This window comes from Rhyacophila brunnea, unplaced genomic scaffold (genome assembly GCF_057557595.1).
Source record: "Rhyacophila brunnea isolate RB1 unplaced genomic scaffold, BYU_Rbru_1.0 scaffold_2, whole genome shotgun sequence".
Classification (NCBI taxonomy): domain Eukaryota; kingdom Metazoa; phylum Arthropoda; class Insecta; order Trichoptera; family Rhyacophilidae; genus Rhyacophila; species Rhyacophila brunnea.
The window spans coordinates 15,649,524-15,667,541 of record NW_028232859.1 but is presented as its reverse complement, the minus strand read 5'-3'; the positions used below and the strand labels follow the sequence as shown (position 1 = coordinate 15,667,541).

At 33.6% G+C, this 18,018-nt stretch overlaps 1 protein-coding gene across 1 annotated transcript; it reads left to right on the top strand.

Moving 5' to 3' along the window:
* The first annotated feature begins 6,547 nt into the window (after nucleotides 1-6,547).
* On the top strand, nucleotides 6,548-16,846 carry Ass (argininosuccinate synthase). Its single transcript, XM_085946525.1, has 10 exons — nucleotides 6,548-6,658; nucleotides 7,654-7,759; nucleotides 9,862-10,022; nucleotides 10,686-10,770; nucleotides 11,848-11,993; nucleotides 12,074-12,195; nucleotides 12,444-12,601; nucleotides 14,067-14,158; nucleotides 14,866-15,014; nucleotides 15,810-16,846. The coding sequence occupies exons 1-10, from the start codon at nucleotides 6,594-6,596 to the stop codon at nucleotides 15,986-15,988; spliced, it is 1,263 nt and encodes a 420-aa protein (XP_085802651.1). The 5' UTR covers nucleotides 6,548-6,593; the 3' UTR covers nucleotides 15,989-16,846.
* Nucleotides 16,847-18,018: the final 1,172 nt, after the last annotated feature.

The following is an 18,018-nucleotide window of genomic DNA, read 5'->3' as shown; positions in this document are numbered from 1 at the left end:
AGATTTCTTGTTTACATCGGCTGTAATTGTTTTAAATAGGAATTTACTACAGACCTTGTATCGGTCGTGTTTCGTGCAAAATTGCCAAAATACTTAGTAACATCGTATACATCCGTTGGAATTATAATTGAAACTACATAGATGTTTTAATCGTTTTTCTGTTGAGCTCATTATTCTGAATGTAATTGAAAAAATCTTTGTAAATCGACACGGCCAGTCAAATAGAATGTCGGCTTTAAAATTCAAATCATGTTTCCATTTCGACTAAGAATATTTTTTGATGTGATGTAATAAATAAACCATGCATTGAAAGTTTACTCATGCAATTTCAATGATTAAACTTTGTTATATAAAGAGAAGTGTTCAGTTTGTTTTATTAGCATTATTGAATAGCAGCGCCATCTCGTTTAAGGCGGTGTATGTTATTAGCAGACGTGTATTATTCATAATAATAATTATCATTATTAAATAAATGAAAAGTTGCCTAAATAGAGTAAGTTTGAATATATTATATTATATAAATTATATTAATAAATTTATGTGTGTGTGTGTCAACCACCAATTGCTCTTATAAAATACCTACTAATTTCTATTCCATTAAACATTTTGTGATGATAAAAGTGTCTGTAACTTTTCTAGAGCCACCAGTTATCACCGTTCAGTCATTTTAGACGACCATTCCGATCCGACCTTAATTACAAAGCAATAAAGGGTAGTCCTCGACTTACAATGTGTTCTGTGTAGTCTTAACTTGAATTTCATCAAATATTAAAAGCGTACAAATCTTCATTTAAATTATGAAACAAGTTATAAGAAAATTATCATATTATCTGTCATCTGACTGTGTTAAATAAAAGTCTTACCTACATATTACGTCGAAGAACATCTTCATAAATTGAATGTTATTTGATTTATTGACTTCCAATACACTTATGAAATAGTGTCCAAGATTAGTTGGAAAAGTGTTCATCTTCAATTAGTAAGGTTTTCATGTACGGTTAATTGACTTATATCAATCCAATCGTAGTTTTATTATTGAAATTGGCTGGTACAATGTCGCAATCGTTGCAAAATGAATGGTTAACATAATATATTGTTTATGTTTATTTTTTTAAATAAAATATATTCTTATCTCACATTAGAAAACATAGTGTAGTTTTTCATCCTGCACTGTGTATATTTTTCTGGTGGCTCACTTAGCTATATAGTCTTAAGAATTATTCATTTGTAAACCATAGAATACTTAACTAGAGGGGGAGTCGGAGAGCAGAGGTGTTTTTCAGAGTTGTTCACTAATAAATACTATTATAAATGGTCAATTGATTATTCATCTAATAAAATAATTATTGTGTTTATCTGATAATTTGTTAGATTTATTGTATTTGAAATGCATAATAATACATTGTTATCAAAGAAACTTTGATTCAAATTCGAAATAATAAATTAATGCTGTGAATCCAACATTTTGTTTTAATTTTATGCGCAGGGGGTCCTCGTTATCCGAGGGTAATTCTTCTTTCGACAATGTCCGATCCTAATAGGATCATATGGGCCTCCACAGAGTAAAGGTTTGTATTGACAGATTTTGTTTTTTACGAGAAATGGATGTCAGCCACTTGGTCAACCTATTAGGTCCATATCCTGACACCCACAAATTGGAAAACAATATGTGTACTTGCCAGACCCAGGATTCGAACCTGGGACCCACAGCGTAATAGTCCAACGCTTAAGCCGCGCAGCCACCGTGGACCGAATAAATACCTCTTTTTTATGTCTTTATAGTACTTTCCATTTTCCTGCGAATTCCTAACTGCGGGTACTCAGATAACGAATACTCGCATAATGAGGACTCCCTGTAGGCGTTTTGGTTATATTTTTTTTTATTATATCGATGATGCTAACGATGACAATGTTATGGCGTAAATGATTTATTCGTGGGATTAGATTTTTTAGAATGTCATAATAGTATCCGAAAAGTGCATCAGCAAGAGTAAGTTATGCCCTGACGAAGTTATAACTATAAATTTAGCAGGGTAGTCAGTGAAAAATCTATGACAAAACTGATAAAATTCTTTCAACAAATTGCACTCCTGTAAAGTTGCAAATCGTCACTAACACACTTTTGGCTTTGCATTGTCGATAAAGGAAAAAAATCAATAATATAAGTATTAAATTTATACCATATAATTTATTATTTATAACATTATTTCTAGGCTGCGGATGTCTTACCGGCGATCTATACACTACGAATCTCCCCAATGCTTACAGAAACATTTATACACCCCCGATTCCCACTAAAGTCTTTATCACTTCATACAACACCATAAAAGTTCAGCCAGATTGATATTTCTAGAATAGATACATATATTACAATACTATTGAGATACTGACAACGGTCAATGTTGAATCTACGATTATGATGCATAGAAGCAGGGCATCTCCAGTAGTAATATGTAACGTCAATCCAGCCTGCTTGTTCAAGTCAACTAGAATGCGGCGTCCATCATATCGATACTTATTTGATGGCCCCAAATAGTTCTACGAGATGCTGGTGTGACCTGCGAAGACACAAGAAGACTGGCGAGCGACAGATTCTTGGATGCACTATCTGATGTCCATATGCTCCAATTTAGAAAGAACTTTGTGATGCTTGTTATTCTATTAATTCTACAGATCTAACTCACATAATATGTATTATACCAAAAAGTTTTAAGCTGCAATGTTATTTCTATCTTGTTCAATTACGATAATTCGATCGTCCAGTTCATTAGTCAGACAATTCCAAATAACTAGTTTTGAGATAATAGCAAAAGCAATGTTCTAATGGTCACCAAAAAATCAAATATTATTGATTTATGCCCGAATTTTATATATTTTATCAACAGGTGTTTAAAGATTAGGTACTTTTAGAGACATTTAGAAATATTCTTTTAATGAACCAGACAATATCAACATTTCGTTTAATTTAGAATTTTATCAGCATTAGCATTTTTTTGGTGGCATTTTGGAGATATCTGAGTACTGAACCAGGTAGAGTGTAAAATTTTACACAAAACTGCATATTTAACTCAAATTTAATTTTTTTGGACTTGTCTGACTAATGAACTGGACAATCGAATGGTAATTTATTACAATGAACATTTTTTTGCATAAATATGTACATTTCATAATAGTAATCTGTAATTATTTGGTCAAATATCAGGAATACTTATTTTTATATAGTAATTCTCAGTGGCGTTAGTAACAAAAAAATGTCATAATAATTATACTATTATTATTGTCAATGATAAGACAGTATTTTTCTTTTGCATAATTATTTGCCTGTCAATCAAATGTGAAAGGTTATCAGTCTCACAGGGTTATTTGAAATAGTTTAGTTATTTTAAATATTTTATTTAACCTATACCATTAGTTTCCAAACTTTATGTTACTACGTCTCCTTTTTAAAATAATCTAATCTTGGCGCCTCCCCCCCTTTATTTCATAAAATAATACAGACACCTTTTTAAATATCATCATATATCAAAAATTATCATTTAAGTATATTAATCATCATATAGGTATCACATCAAATTGCAACGCATAACTGCATATTTATTAGCCTCGAAACAAAGCAGCGCTGCAGGCGATTTTTTTTACTATTAACCTTTCTAACGCGGCAACTGACTTTAGTCCATATGTTGACCACATTGCACAATGATTCATTTACACCCACAGGAAAATTCAATAGGCAGACCAGAGAGCCTCTGCAGAAACCTACATGTGTTATCCAATATAACAAATGTATGGGATCTGTAGATAAAGCTGATATGATGTTAAGTACATTAAGCTGTATGCGTAAATCAATAAAATGGTACAAAAAGGTGGCTTTCCACATCATAGATTTATTTTTATTAAATTCATATATTCTGTTTAGTACCATCACAGGCAAAAAAACAGGTCTAGCATATTTTCAGCTAAAAGTAATCAGGCACTATGTGGATTATGTGTTCTGTTTAGTGAATAGTGTCTTGTCATGTAATCAAAATAAACCATTAATGTTATCAAGTGGGGTGTAAAAAGGATTTCTCATAATTTATTAAGTGGTCTGGGATTACTTTTGCATTAACTTAAAACTGAAGTGTTGAACATCATTCTGTCATCGACGCACTCATCCGGCGCCGACACGTCAACAAAATGGCGACTGAAACGTAAGTCACACACTTTTTATATATATATATATATAATATACGTCTTGTTCGTCTATCAGGTACACACACATCATTCTTTATCATACTCGGCACGAATGTTTATTTTTAAGGTCGTTAAAAATATTACGACTGTTCATAATCACTGTTGAACACTTAAAATATTTTTGATGACTGTATTTGTACATGTTTGACTGACATTTATTGTGATTTTATCAATACTTGAAATCATGACGCTCTCTATTGTATTAAAGCGAGGATTCTTGGCGCTTTGAAAGGGTTACTAAAATAACGTGAAAAGTGCATTAGCAAACTAACCAAGAACTCAGTAAATAGATTTTTGTTTGCCTCAATGTATCTGTTCCTAAACAAATTTTCCTCAAATTTCAACATTATGATTTGACCCTTTTATTTCATTTTTTCACGAGAAGCCAGCGCGCTTCACATTATACTATAGAAGTGAGGTATTATAAAATTAGTCTCCATATTTTCAGACAGGCTTGCAAACAACCTTTTATAGGACTGTTTTATGTAGTTTATATCTAGCGGCCGTTTTATAAAATAAGCATTTACAAACTGCAAACCTGTGGCTACATTAATTGTGTGAAACTTTTCTCGCCTCCCAGTTTGGAAATCGGTGACCTATACGCTCACAATGGCCGAGCGGCTTAAGCGTCAGCTTATAATGTTGTGGGTCCCACCTTAGAATCCTGGGTCTGGCAAATACATGTATTGTTTATTAATTAGTATTTGGAGTCAGAGTGTGAACATAATAGATTGAGCAAGTGACTAACATCCATTTCTAGTAAAAACAAAAATCTGTTAATACAAACCTCCAATCTGTGGAGGTACCTACGATTTGATTAGGATCGAACATGGTCAAAAGAAAAAAGATATACCAATAAGTTTATAAACTGTCAAAAAAACAGTCATAGGAATAGATCATTTGCCAAAATACTCATCATTGTAAAGAAAGAGGAAGGCCTTATATGTACTCTCAGGTTACAGTGACCAGCTAAAAATGGCCCCTTTCTGCACTGAAGGTGGTGAGGCAAGTAAATGGGTAGCTCAATTTCTCAAATCTGTCAAATGCTCAATGAGAGAGAAAAAAACTGAGTTTACTGTTATTGACAACTCTCTAGGAAGGTATTTCAATGGTGTATTGCTCCATGGTTCTGCTAATCCTGGTTCACAATCGTTGCTACGGAGTGAGTTGAACAGATCATATTTGAAGAAATTATGAAACATCTATCTCTCATATAAATGGAAGACATCAATAACCAAGTTTAATAGACTTGTTTTTATGCAATGAATAATTCACTAGATTTTAGAATGTAACATTCTTTATTGAACGACATAATTTAAAAAAAGACCTCATACACATGACTACTAGGCAAAATACAACACCGGGCAGGGACGGATTCCACTCGGGTACTTCCACTGATACCTGCTTTGAACCAGTGAATAATTTATTGTAATCCGAAAAGTCTTTGAAAGAAGGTATACAAGAAAAGCCAAACATTATGTAGCACCTTGTTACAAAGAGTAAGAGCCGAGCCACACCGGGCGACTCTGGTCGCCAGACCAGTCTCTGAGACCAGACCGATGCATGCAGTTATATGGACCATGCCACACCTGGTCGCCCAGTAATCGCGCAAGCAATAAAGTCGCGCGATCAGTAAAATCTCGGTCTGGTCTCCCGGTCTCTCTGGTCTCTCTGGTCGGGCGATCGGTAGCGATGTATGAAAACATATAGCTATGTATTGAGCGCTGCCACACTAGGCGACCAGTCGCCGGCAGCCACGCCGCATTTTTTGCATAATTGCGTATACATTCATTATTATTATTATTATTATTGGCTGCCTCTCTGGTCGCCGGCAAGTCGCCCGAGTAAATCACCCGAAGAGACCAGAGTCGCCCGGTGTGGCTCGGCTCTAACTATATGGCCACGAAAGGTCAGTTTTACTCTGAATCATAATGCCAAGCTTCCTTACGGATGATATTTTCGATAGAATTCCGTCATCCATTGAATATCAAAAAGCATGTCATTTTCTATTCAATAAAAAAAAAAACAGACTTCACAGATAATTATTAATCTGCACAAGACAAATAATAAATTACCCGCGTGTGCTTAGTGAAATTGTTTTCAAATAAATAACATTAGCAAAGAGTTTAAGTTGTTTACAACAAAAACAAAATAAATTTAATAGTCGACATAATAAAATTTATTCAGTATATTTTAGAGCACCTCCATATTATAGTCAAGAGTTTACGGAACATTGTGTTTTATTATTAATAAGATTTGAGATAGGTCAAATAAGTTGCGATATAAAAATAGTCCACAAGTACTTTTCTGTTTCATTGTTAACAGTTTGTTTTGTGATTGCATACGTTTTACTTGCTAAAATGACTGGTGAATTAGTGGTTCTTGCTTATTCAGGTGGATTGGATACAAGTTGTATATTGAAATGGTATGTATTTTGCAATAAGAAAATTTACATATATTTATTATTAACGACATTCGTTTCAAAAAGATAGTAGGAATTGTTCAACGGGAATCAATCCTTAATGAACCGAGTACAAATGAGAACAAATCAAATTTTGTTTATATCAATTGCCCTTATCCCTTTCGGTGTTTTTTTCGGAGTCAATTGGTTATTATTTTTACTGTTTTCATATAATAATACTTTATGTAGGTACCTACCTACATCATTCCTTACCAGGATATATGCAAATACAGTGAAATCCCTATTTTACGTTTTTGAAGGGAGTGACAAAATAAATGTATAAAAAATAATACAATACAGTATGTTCACCACTAATCGGCTAAAATAAAGTTTCCACTCCAACTGCTTTGTTAACCTTGGCCTTGAGCACTGCAGATGTGTCTATAAATAGAAATTCACATGTTCTTTTGCACTTTAAATTTCAATGATTTCCATGTATTTATTTGAATTTGTTGACATAAATTGAATTAAAATAAAAATGTCAAAACGGGTACTAAATGTACTAAAATATACTAATATAAAACGAGCTGCAGAAACTGCACGCAAATAGCAGGAAAAATTGAATGAATTTAATTTTTTTATTTTACATGCCCAGGCACGTAAAATAGAATTCCACTGTAGTTGTTTGAACCAGGTAGATTGCACCTTGTTAATGAAATATACTTTTTTTAGAATTACGAACAATTTACAAGATTTAAGAATAATTTAAAATTCTTTAATGAAATCTTTGAAAAAATATGACACTGGGCGGGAATCGAACCCACATCCATCAGAATGTGCTTTACTATTGAGCCATCTGCGATCTACCTAATTACGAAGAAATTAGCAATCAACGCAATAAGCATTTCAGATGTATGAATATTATATAAGATGCCAGAAATATTGTTCAAATTTTTAATCCTTAATTTTAATAATATCAAAATTATTTTATATAATATTATTATTTTATAAACTCTTAGGTTGCTGGAAAAGAAATATGAAGTTGTGTGTTATATGGCCGATGTGGGGCAGGAAGAAGATTTCCCAGTGGCCAGGGCAAAAGCTATGAAAATTGGTGCCAAAGACGTAAGCTATTATATTCAATTATTATCTATGTACTATTACTACAAGCAGTGAGTTTCTCATGTACTACTGCAGGCACATCCAACTTCAAGTGGACCAATATAAAAACTTGCAACGATCTAGGTACTACCTCCCATTGTCATTCTTCAACTTTAATTATTATTAATTATTTAATATTTGTCTGAGGACACAAAATTCAAATTAATCAATTTCATGAGCTTTGGTCATGTTTTGGGATCTATCACACTCATCGTGAAACTATACTCATACTGTGCAACAGTAAGGAGAAAGTATGCCTCAGTTTAAAGAGCACAGTCACATCTTTTCTTTCTCTCATTCCTGCGGTAGGCCATAAGTGCTGCAATACAAATCAAGTGATATGACAAGGTCACGCGGGTTTTCTTATGTTTAATTTGAAAACAACTTTCAAGTAAGCTGGTTAGGGAAATAAATCTATGATGGGCGGACTTATGAGTATAGCTCCATTTTTGGTCATTTTACAATAAGTATGAAAAAACACTCCAAATGTAAGAATGCATCAATGGCACCGACAGTATAAGTCGCAGGTAGTTTACAAAAATGGAAATTAGTTAATGCGTCTATTAGACTTACCTTATAACTGAAATGATTTTCACGTGTCCATAAGTATACATGTGCACTTATACTCTTAAACCACAACAAAATATAATGATTTGCAACAACCTGGTCGGTTTTATCAGTATAACTTGTACTAATCTTCTGGAGAATATAAGCTTTATTGATATAAAAATGGCAACAAAAATTAACTTTGTAACTTTGTTTTTTCTCTCCTGAAAAATCGTCTTTTTGGACTCACATGCCCATCATAGAAATATAGGAATGGTTAATGCTTCCTCTTCAAAATCTCAATGAAATCATATTATATTACAACTGAATGCGCACGCTTTTTACATTTTCATGACTCAATTACTATGCGCATATGGAGCAATCGTATTAGACATCCCTGCACTACGGTACTTCCAAACTCTTCAAATTACCAACACTAGATTTTATACTTGCTCCTTTACTAAATAATAATGTGTTCACATTATTTTATTGTATTAATTTGTTATATAAACGAGAATTAACTGTATTCTGTGACAGTGTGCATTTTCCATCGGTGAGAGGCCAGTGCCCCAGTGCCCAAATAATGCCAAAAGGCGAAACAGCTTATCAATGGACCTAATATTTACCAGAAAATATGATCAATGTCGAATTGGCAGAGTTATTCCATTACGAAACAATTCTTTAATCAGCAGTGTTTTGTAACACAAATAAAAGGCTCTGCTTTAGATGTAATATTATATGGATGACATTGGCATAAAAATTTGACATAGTTCCAAGTCTAAAATTGCATAACTTCAATATAAATCATAAGATGTTAGAGGTCCTCTATTTTTGTGATAACCTATTATCTAAAATGATTATTGTGTTTCTTCTCATTGTACAACATTGAACTAATAAAAAACAAAACAATAAAAATCTGGTATTAAATCAAAACAACCATAAAATATTACCTAGTATCAGTAAGGTCGCATGAGTAGATCTTCCCAGGGCTCGAAATGGACCGGAGTGCCGTTCTGGTTCATGAAATCGGCAAATCGGGAAAAAAATATCACTCCATCTCGTGGAAAAAATAATATGACCGTCTGAGGTAGATAGGCCATACAACAAAAATCTAACAATTTTTATAAAAAATAAATAAAATTTGACAACTATTTTCGGAAAATTATCGAGCGCTCCGAATCGTAAATTTTTTATTTCGAGTACTGAATCTTCCTAAATAGCGGTGAATAATTTGGTTGAGATCGTGTCGCCTTGTTGGACACCCTCGCTAATAGGAAACCTGCAAGACAGGTTATGAAGCTATACGCTGCTTACATTTTCATATAAATAAGTCTAAAGATCATAATTATTGTTTGTAAGATAGCATATTATAGAGTTCATTTATGAGATAATTTTTGCTTATAAATAAGAGAATAATCATCATTATTTCTATTTCTTAAACTCAGTTTTATTATAATAAATTTCACAAGTGTTTTCTGATTTTATTCAGGAATATATAAAAAAATGTCCCTTTTTTCTAGGTAGTAATTGATGACATCCGAAGTGACTTTGTTGAAAACTATATGCTCAGCGCTATTCAAATGGGATTGCTATACGAAGGTCGATACCTTTTAGGGACATCACTAGCTCGGCCTTGCATTTCCAAAGGACTCGTAGCTACCGCCAAAAAAGTCAATGCCAAGTATGAAAACAGTTTAACTATAATATAATTAATTGCAAATATGTACATAACATAAAAAAGTCATGGAAACATACCTTTTTGAAAAAATCTTGGACCGAGTGGCATTTTAACACTCGTGGCTTACTGTAAACATTAAGCTACTAACCCAAGTGTCTATCTTGCAGATAATAAATTTATGATAGCAATGGTACATAACTAAAGATTTTTTTAAATTTCTTCAACAAATGAGTACCTAGGTACCATCTTTTATAACATTACTAAATTTGATTCATACTCTTATTTTATTCTTGCTAATATTTTTAAATTATATAAATTTGATCCTTGTTCGCAAGAGATGAAACCATGTGTCATGTTGATAGTAAAAGTATTCATATAATATGATATGATATCGGTATCATAACCCTTCAATGTATCAATACTTTTATAGGCATCTATCTAATCTTTTTAATTTCCATATGGTGCATACTGCATAGTGCTTTGAATAATAAAATTTTAACTTCTTGTACCACACTGTATTGGAGGTTGATCACCATCACGATCTTCAGATAACTGACTGCCATTCAGAACAGTTTGACAGAGCTGCACTCATACGGATCACGGAGATTTGCAAACATATTTGTTTGATAATGCAATTACAGGTATCAAAAAGTTGTTGTTTTATAGATACGTATCACATGGGGCAACTGGAAAAGGAAATGACCAAGTGCGATTTGAATTAAGCGTTTACGCTCTCTGGCCACAGGCAAAGGTGAGTTTGTTGAATAGTTTATTACAAAAACTAATCAGTCATTTAATATTTTTCACTATCTTACGCATTCAAGAGTTTACCAAAAGCAAAACTAAAAAGCATTAGATATTGTGAGACCAAAACTATTAAGCGGTCTGGTTTCTTCTCTGCAAACTGATTTTAGCCAAATCGTCGCTGTAGGATTGGTTTTCCGAATAGACCAAATGCTCAGGAGACGAAAAACAAATTTCATAATCCTATATTTAAATACATGGAGATATTTAAATTGTTATTTTTACAGCATATGAATGATGTATTCATTACCATTACAAAGTAATTTAAAGAAAGGGATGGTTCTCGTCCAATTAGATACAAAAAAACATTCTGCATTAAGAGGTCGATTTCGACAAAAACGGATATTCGGGAAACCAATCCTATAGCAACGAAATATTAACATGTCCTGAAATACTGAAATAAGATGCCTTCAGATCAGTTATTATTTCGTAGAGGCTATCAAACATGGTAAGATTCAACCACAATATGATATTTCTACAATAACGTTTGAGTACATACCTTACCTGAGTCGCTAAACCCGCTCTGGAGGTTTTTTTGGGTTTCAAGTAAATCATGAAAAACTGTTTTGTGCATTTACAATGATGTTGATGCTAGTAGTGGTGACGTTTGTATAGCGATTTAAACATATGCTAAAAATCATGGTTTGAATCGTGATGTCTTATTGGCCAGTTTATTAGGCGGATTTAATAACCTATTATTTTTTATCCTAGAGCGGTTTTGGTGACTCAAGTCAATATCCATTTTAATTTTTTGATGAAACTGGGCGGAATTTAAAACTCACACCTATCGATATAGTAATTATATAGTAAGAAAAATTGCCCAGAGCAGGTTTGGCGAGTAAGCCACTCACCTATTTAAAGTAAATATTATCGACAGCTGTCTATAACCAGAAAATCTAATTCAAGCACGTATATTCCAGTTCAACCTAGTCACTAATCATATTTTTTTGTGGACAACTTGTTATAATTAAATTGAACAGTTTGGAAAATAACAATGCATCATTTTTTGATTCGGCGTAATCAGGTAATTGCACCATGGCGGGAAGAAGAGTTCTTCAACCGGTTTCGTGGAAGACAAGATCTGATGAAGTACGCCGAACAACATGGAATTCCAGTTCCTGTTTCACCAAAGCAACCTTGGTCCATGGACGCCAATATTATGCACATAAGGTAAAAATCAAGTGAAAAATAAATTATTTAATATAATTAGAACTCAAATCAAAATGTCTATTACAATATCTTATTTTCAGTTACGAGTCGGGGATCTTAGAAAACCCAGCGCTTGCTCCACCAGATGATTTGTGTCAGATGACCAAAAACCCCATCGACGCATCGAAAACTCCTTCCAGACTAAAAGTTACCTTTGAAAATGGTAAGAAAAAGGGTTAACATAATATTTGTTTTTATTTGCAAACTTTCCTACACGATTATAAAGTTAATATGAGATGGCCGAGCGGGTAACGTGTCAGCCTATAAAGTCTTGGGTTCCGAGTTTGGTCGCAGACTACGGACCTATTAGACATCTATCTGACATGATATCCAATCGGACATGATTAAAAAAAAGATAAAGTTAATTCCATGATATTATGTAGGAACCAAGAATCAATACTTTTATTCCAGGATATCCTTCATCAGTGATTTTACCAAATGGAAATGGAGCCGGAAAAGCAAAGATCATTACAAATGCCTTGGAAATAGTGGAACAACTAAATAAATTAGGCGGAGAACATGGTGTAGGAAGAATCGACATAGTGGAAAATAGATTCATAGGATTAAAGGTAAATACTACGAGGGTGGGTCAATAAGTCCTTAGAAAAGCCGACAGGTGGCGCAACTAGTACTGTAAGCGGTTTGTTTTCATGCAGCGGCACTACCGATTCAGTATGCTGCGAAGTTTCAATCAGATTGGTCGGGTTGTTGTGTGTTTCTCGTACATTTAAAAAAAAAATTTGCTTGTGGAAAATGGAAAAATGGAAAATGGAGAAAATTGAGTTTAGAGCTGTTATTAAACATTTTAATATAAAAGGGTTAACAGCAAAGGAAATAAAAAATGAGTTGGATTTAGTTCACGGCATATCTGCTCCTTCACTTGCAACTATTTATAACTGGTTAAATGAATTTAAACGTGGTCGTACATCAACAAAGGATGAACCACGCTCAGGACGTCCTGTAGAGGTGACTACACCAAAAATGATCAATAAAATCCACGATATGGTGTTAAGTGACCGAAGATTAAAGTTGAGTGAGATAATTGAGGTTACAGGGATCTCAAAAGGTAGCGTCATTTCTATTTTACATGACAAATTGGGCATGAAAAATATTTCTGCAAGATGGGTGCCGCGTTTGCTCACAGTCGACAATAAACGCAATAGGGTGGTGGCCTCTAAAGCCCTGTTGTCGCTCATGCAACGCAATCCGGATGATTTTTTTCGTCGCTTTGTGACTGTAGATGAAACATGGATACACCACTATACTCCCGAGACGAAAGAACAGTCAAAGCAGTGGATTGCGAAGGCAAACCATGTCCAAAGAAGGCGAAAACCGTAAAATCAGCTGGTAAGGTTATGTCTTCTGTATTTTGGGATGCACGTGAAATTATTTTCGTTGACTATTTGGAAAAAGGAAAAACAATAACAGGGGATTATTATGCATCTTTATTGGACCAGCTAAAAAACAAAATTGAAGAAAAACGGCCTCATTTAAACAGGAAAAAAATCCTCTTTCATCAAAGCAGTGCCCGTGTTCACACATGTTTACGATCAATGGCTAAAATTGAAGAATTGAAGTTCGAATTGGTCGACCACCCACCGTATTCACCAGATTTAGCCCCCAGTGACTTTTTCCTTTTCCCAAACTTAAAAAAATGGCTAAGTGGACAACGTTTTTTTTCAAATGAAGAAGTCATCGATCGGACAAATGCTTATTTTGAGGACCTTCCGAAAACTTATTTTTCTGACGGTTTAAAAAAATTGAGAAACGTGTAACCAAGTGTATTGAGCTCCAAGGAGATTATGTTGAGAAATAAAAAAAAAATACAAAAATAAAAACTGTTTTAATGCTTTTTTCTAAGGAATTATTGACCCACCCTCGTATTATACCAGTTTGTTTATAATATTTTGTAATACAGATCGTTTAATATAATCTCAAATGTAATCCTAAATATAATCCAAATATAATCTCAAATATAATCCTAAATAATAGTAGGCAATACATTAAACAAGAATAAATATTTATTTTTTGCAGTCCCGTGGCATTTACGAAACTCCTGCTGGAACAATTCTTTTTTTGGCTCATCAAGATATCGAAGAATTCTGCTTGGATAAAGAAGTTCTCAGGTAATAAAGGCATTATTTCATAGATGAGGCGTCTAATTACAAAAAGCGACAAGTCCACAATTCGATATTTGCAGGAAACAACGTTTTTATATTTCAAGCTTCAATTATTTGTTTTAACGTGAGATTATTTTTTCCGTTGTATTCTATGTTGAAATTAGAACCAAATGGCAGTTTATTTCAGCGATAGACTCTTAAATGTAATAAATATAGGCTAAATAAAATTGGACGTAGCGCTAATAATACAATTATTGTAAATCACTTTTTAATTTATTCCGCATAAGGCGCATATTTCCGTGGCACTGTCATGAGTTTACCGGATGCTACAGCATGTGAGACGCCATTTCCAATATTGAACGTTCCCTTATTGGTTGACTTAAACAGGCGCGAAATCAACCAAGCTTTAAATAATTGCGCTTGGCGCTTTTTGTAATAAATCGAGATTTAAAATATTTTTTTTCGTAGAGTTTTGTCGCGTTTTGAAATTTATAGATCAATACATATTGTGTAAAATTATATAAATACGTGCATATTTTTTCTCGATTTTGACCAAATGTGGACTTATCGCTTTTGGAATTAGACGCCTCAGATGCGACTTCCACATATTATTTCACTATAGACCATTCTATTTTGCTTTAAATTGCACATAATAATTGTGAGACAATTAATTTGACAATAAATGGTAACAATGATGTTCTTGTAATTTAAAGGTTGAAGAAAATATACCAAGATCGCATGTCTGACTTTGTATACAATGGATTTTGGTTTTCTCCGGAAGCCTATTTTGCAAAGCGTTGTTTGGAGCAGTCACAAGATGGAGTTACTGGTCGTGTCAATTTAGAACTGTACAAAGGCAGCGGTAAGAATACTATTATCAATCTTTTTATTATCATGCCATCCCCTCATGGAGGTCGGTCACTATCACGTTGATCTTTCTCTATCGTTTGCTACCTTGAACAGTTTAGCGGAACTGCACCAATTACAGGTTCTTAAACCACCAAATGTGAAATTGTCCTATGCTATGTTTACCATTGATCTTTGGATAACGTGTTAGGGAATGCTATACTTTTGTCCTTTCATAATGTGGTTTAGGTCTGTTTGTAGTACAGTACTCTCTCAGTAATCCGCCACTCCAATTAGTGAATGTAGCCAAAATAAACCCGTCTAATCTGAACTCGACTACTGAATTTGACAATCGAATACCGGCGAATTATAGAGCTTGATTTTGTGCTTTCAACTAGTAAAAATAATGGCGGATTATAGTAGTTGTCGGATTACTGAGAGTGTACTATATTACATAACTACTACTATCAATAAAATATGTAAATAAAAAATTGTGTTATTCAGCTAGAATGCATTGAATACTACAAACGTACCACATTGCCTTGACGTTTGACAGTTTTAGCATGAACAACAAGACATAGTGGAAGAAGCACCAGGTGAGACAAAGCGATGCAATTTAGTGCGCATTATAAACACAGTTTGACGATAGCAATCATAGATAAATAATCACATTAGCCTTACCTATTTCCTGCGCATAAGAAGAAATTGCAACTACGCATATTCATAGTTAAATGCTTGCACTATAGATAGTTTATTACTTATACTATTGAACACTGATTATAATACTTGTTCATTATATTATGTATTTCAGTAACCATCTTGGGCCGAAGCAGTGACATAGCCCTTTACGATGAGCACATTGTGAGCATGGATCAGCACGGAGGACTTCGACCTGATCATGCAACAGGATTTATCAATGTGCACGCAATTAGGTTGAAGGAATATACCCGTTACACACAACAGAGAGAAATTAAATATGGAAAAAAATAGTGTGTAACATAAAGAATCTTCATACAAATAATATGTATCACATATGACAAAGTATCCACCATACTGCAATGTCAATTAAATTTATGTACCACCGAATGTTAGAATGTAAAATTTACATTATTTTATGTAGCTGTCAATATGCTGACATATCTTTTTTGTCTTGCTTAATTTAGTAGTAGGTAGGTACTATTAAAATGATAATAAAAGTGATGTTATTTTAATATTTCAGGCCAATAAAGAAAAATTTTATATATAAAGGGTTGTCAAATAAGAGATACTTATATATAATAATATACTGCATTTTTCTCTCAATTTCTCAACTTTTCTCACACCAAACTGTTAATTTTTGTGGACGTCCAAGGTGTTTCAAGAATAGCATGTGGGTTGTCATTAGTCTAAATGTGACAATTTGTGCTTATTTACGAAGCCATTTAACCAAAAATGAGCTACAGCGCTGAAGATGATTTTTTCATGAAATAATGAGTCTGTTTCAAGTTGCTCTAAAGCCAAATCAGCAAAATTTTGACGCACTAAATGATCATTCGGTTTAAGTTCTTGTGTTAATTGTATTTTATACGCCTTCAAATGCAAATCTTTAGAATATTCCATGTAGGTAGTGCCATAAGAAGTTCGCATTGTTCTGGATTTTCATCTACACTTTGATTCACAACATCGATATTTTCAACAGTACGTTTATGGTTTTGACGGGTTCGATCCATAACAACACAAACATTTAACTCTAATTTTCTAATTATATTACGAATAGTAAGCACTGTATGTCAATTATTTTGACCATTACGTGGATGTCCGAAACGTAGCTCGAATTTCATTATTGTTATAATAAATTTTAAGAATTTGTACAACTGTGTATCCTTCCATGATGATTTGCCAAATAATACTAAACACAAATGTCAATTTTGGTGGGAATCAGAAAAAAAATGGCTGCTATCACATTTTAAAAATCTATAGTACTAATTTGATAGCCAAAATTAATGAATGTCATAATTCATTCAAATTTTTAACTATTAATAATTGCTTTTTTAATGAAAACTACTGATATTTATTCAATCTCAAGTGGTACCAGATGTGAAGGGACTGACAACAAAATGTGACTGAAAAAGAGGGATTGAAAAATTTAATTTACTGCTTATTATAAATCATATGAATTTCTGTGGTGCATATTTTTATCTTCTTCTTCGATGGCGCTACAGCTCAAGTCGAGCCCTGGCCTCCTCCACCGCTGTCCTCCAGCCGGAACGGTCCTGCGAACGTCTTTTCCAGTTCATGATTTTTAGCAGCTGGTTGGCATCTTTTGTAATGTTGTCACCCCATCGTGTGCGTGGCTTTCCCACTAGCCTTTACCCCCCTGGGTTTCCTTCGAGGATCTTCTTCGGTATCCGTGACTCTTTTTTCACGATTTTTATCTTATGTACATAATATATAAAAGTATTTTAATATTATAAGTTGATTTTAAGGTTTCGTCTACACGTACATCGTCGCTAAGTAAAATAGCTTTTTAGGCTATCAATGTACCTCACAGTATCTTCTTTTGTTGGAATTGGATTTAAGTTCACCTCTTCTACACCAGAGCATTCTTCGTCAGACAAGTTTTCTTGGATATGACTTTCCACCGTGTCATCAATTTCTACTATATCTGATGTGCCCACCCCTAAACATTATAAAAAATCGTTCACTTCAAATTTTGAATATTTCATACGTAAAACCAGGTATTAAATGTACTGAAATTAAACGGGATCACAGAAACTGCACGCAAATAGCAGGAAAATATGGACGCCAGGAAAATAAAATCGGGGTTCCACTGTATTAAAAATTTGCATGCTGATTTGTAATGCAACCAAATTGTTCCGCCCATTGCCATCAAGTTTGTGACCCTTATCACATCTCATACTTTTGTATCTGTGGACAATAGATTATAGTGCCATACAATGCCATAGGTAGGCCGATAGGTGAATCCTGGGTACCTAAAACAGATGTTTATGGAAAAACCACCACTTATAAATTAAACATTG

What these genes read in the sequence shown, in the direction of transcription:
- Ass (XM_085946525.1), top strand. Translation starts at nt 6,594, where the DNA reads ATGACTGGTGAATTAGTGGTTCTTGCTTATTCAGGTGGATTGGATACA. An exon ending in ATAGATTCATAGGATTAAAG is followed by an intron (nt 12,602 to 14,066) that starts GTAAATACTACG and finishes TATTTTTTGCAG; the next exon opens with TCCCGTGGCATTTACGAAAC. An exon ending in TTGGATAAAGAAGTTCTCAG is followed by an intron (nt 14,159 to 14,865) that starts GTAATAAAGGCA and finishes TGTAATTTAAAG; the next exon opens with GTTGAAGAAAATATACCAAG.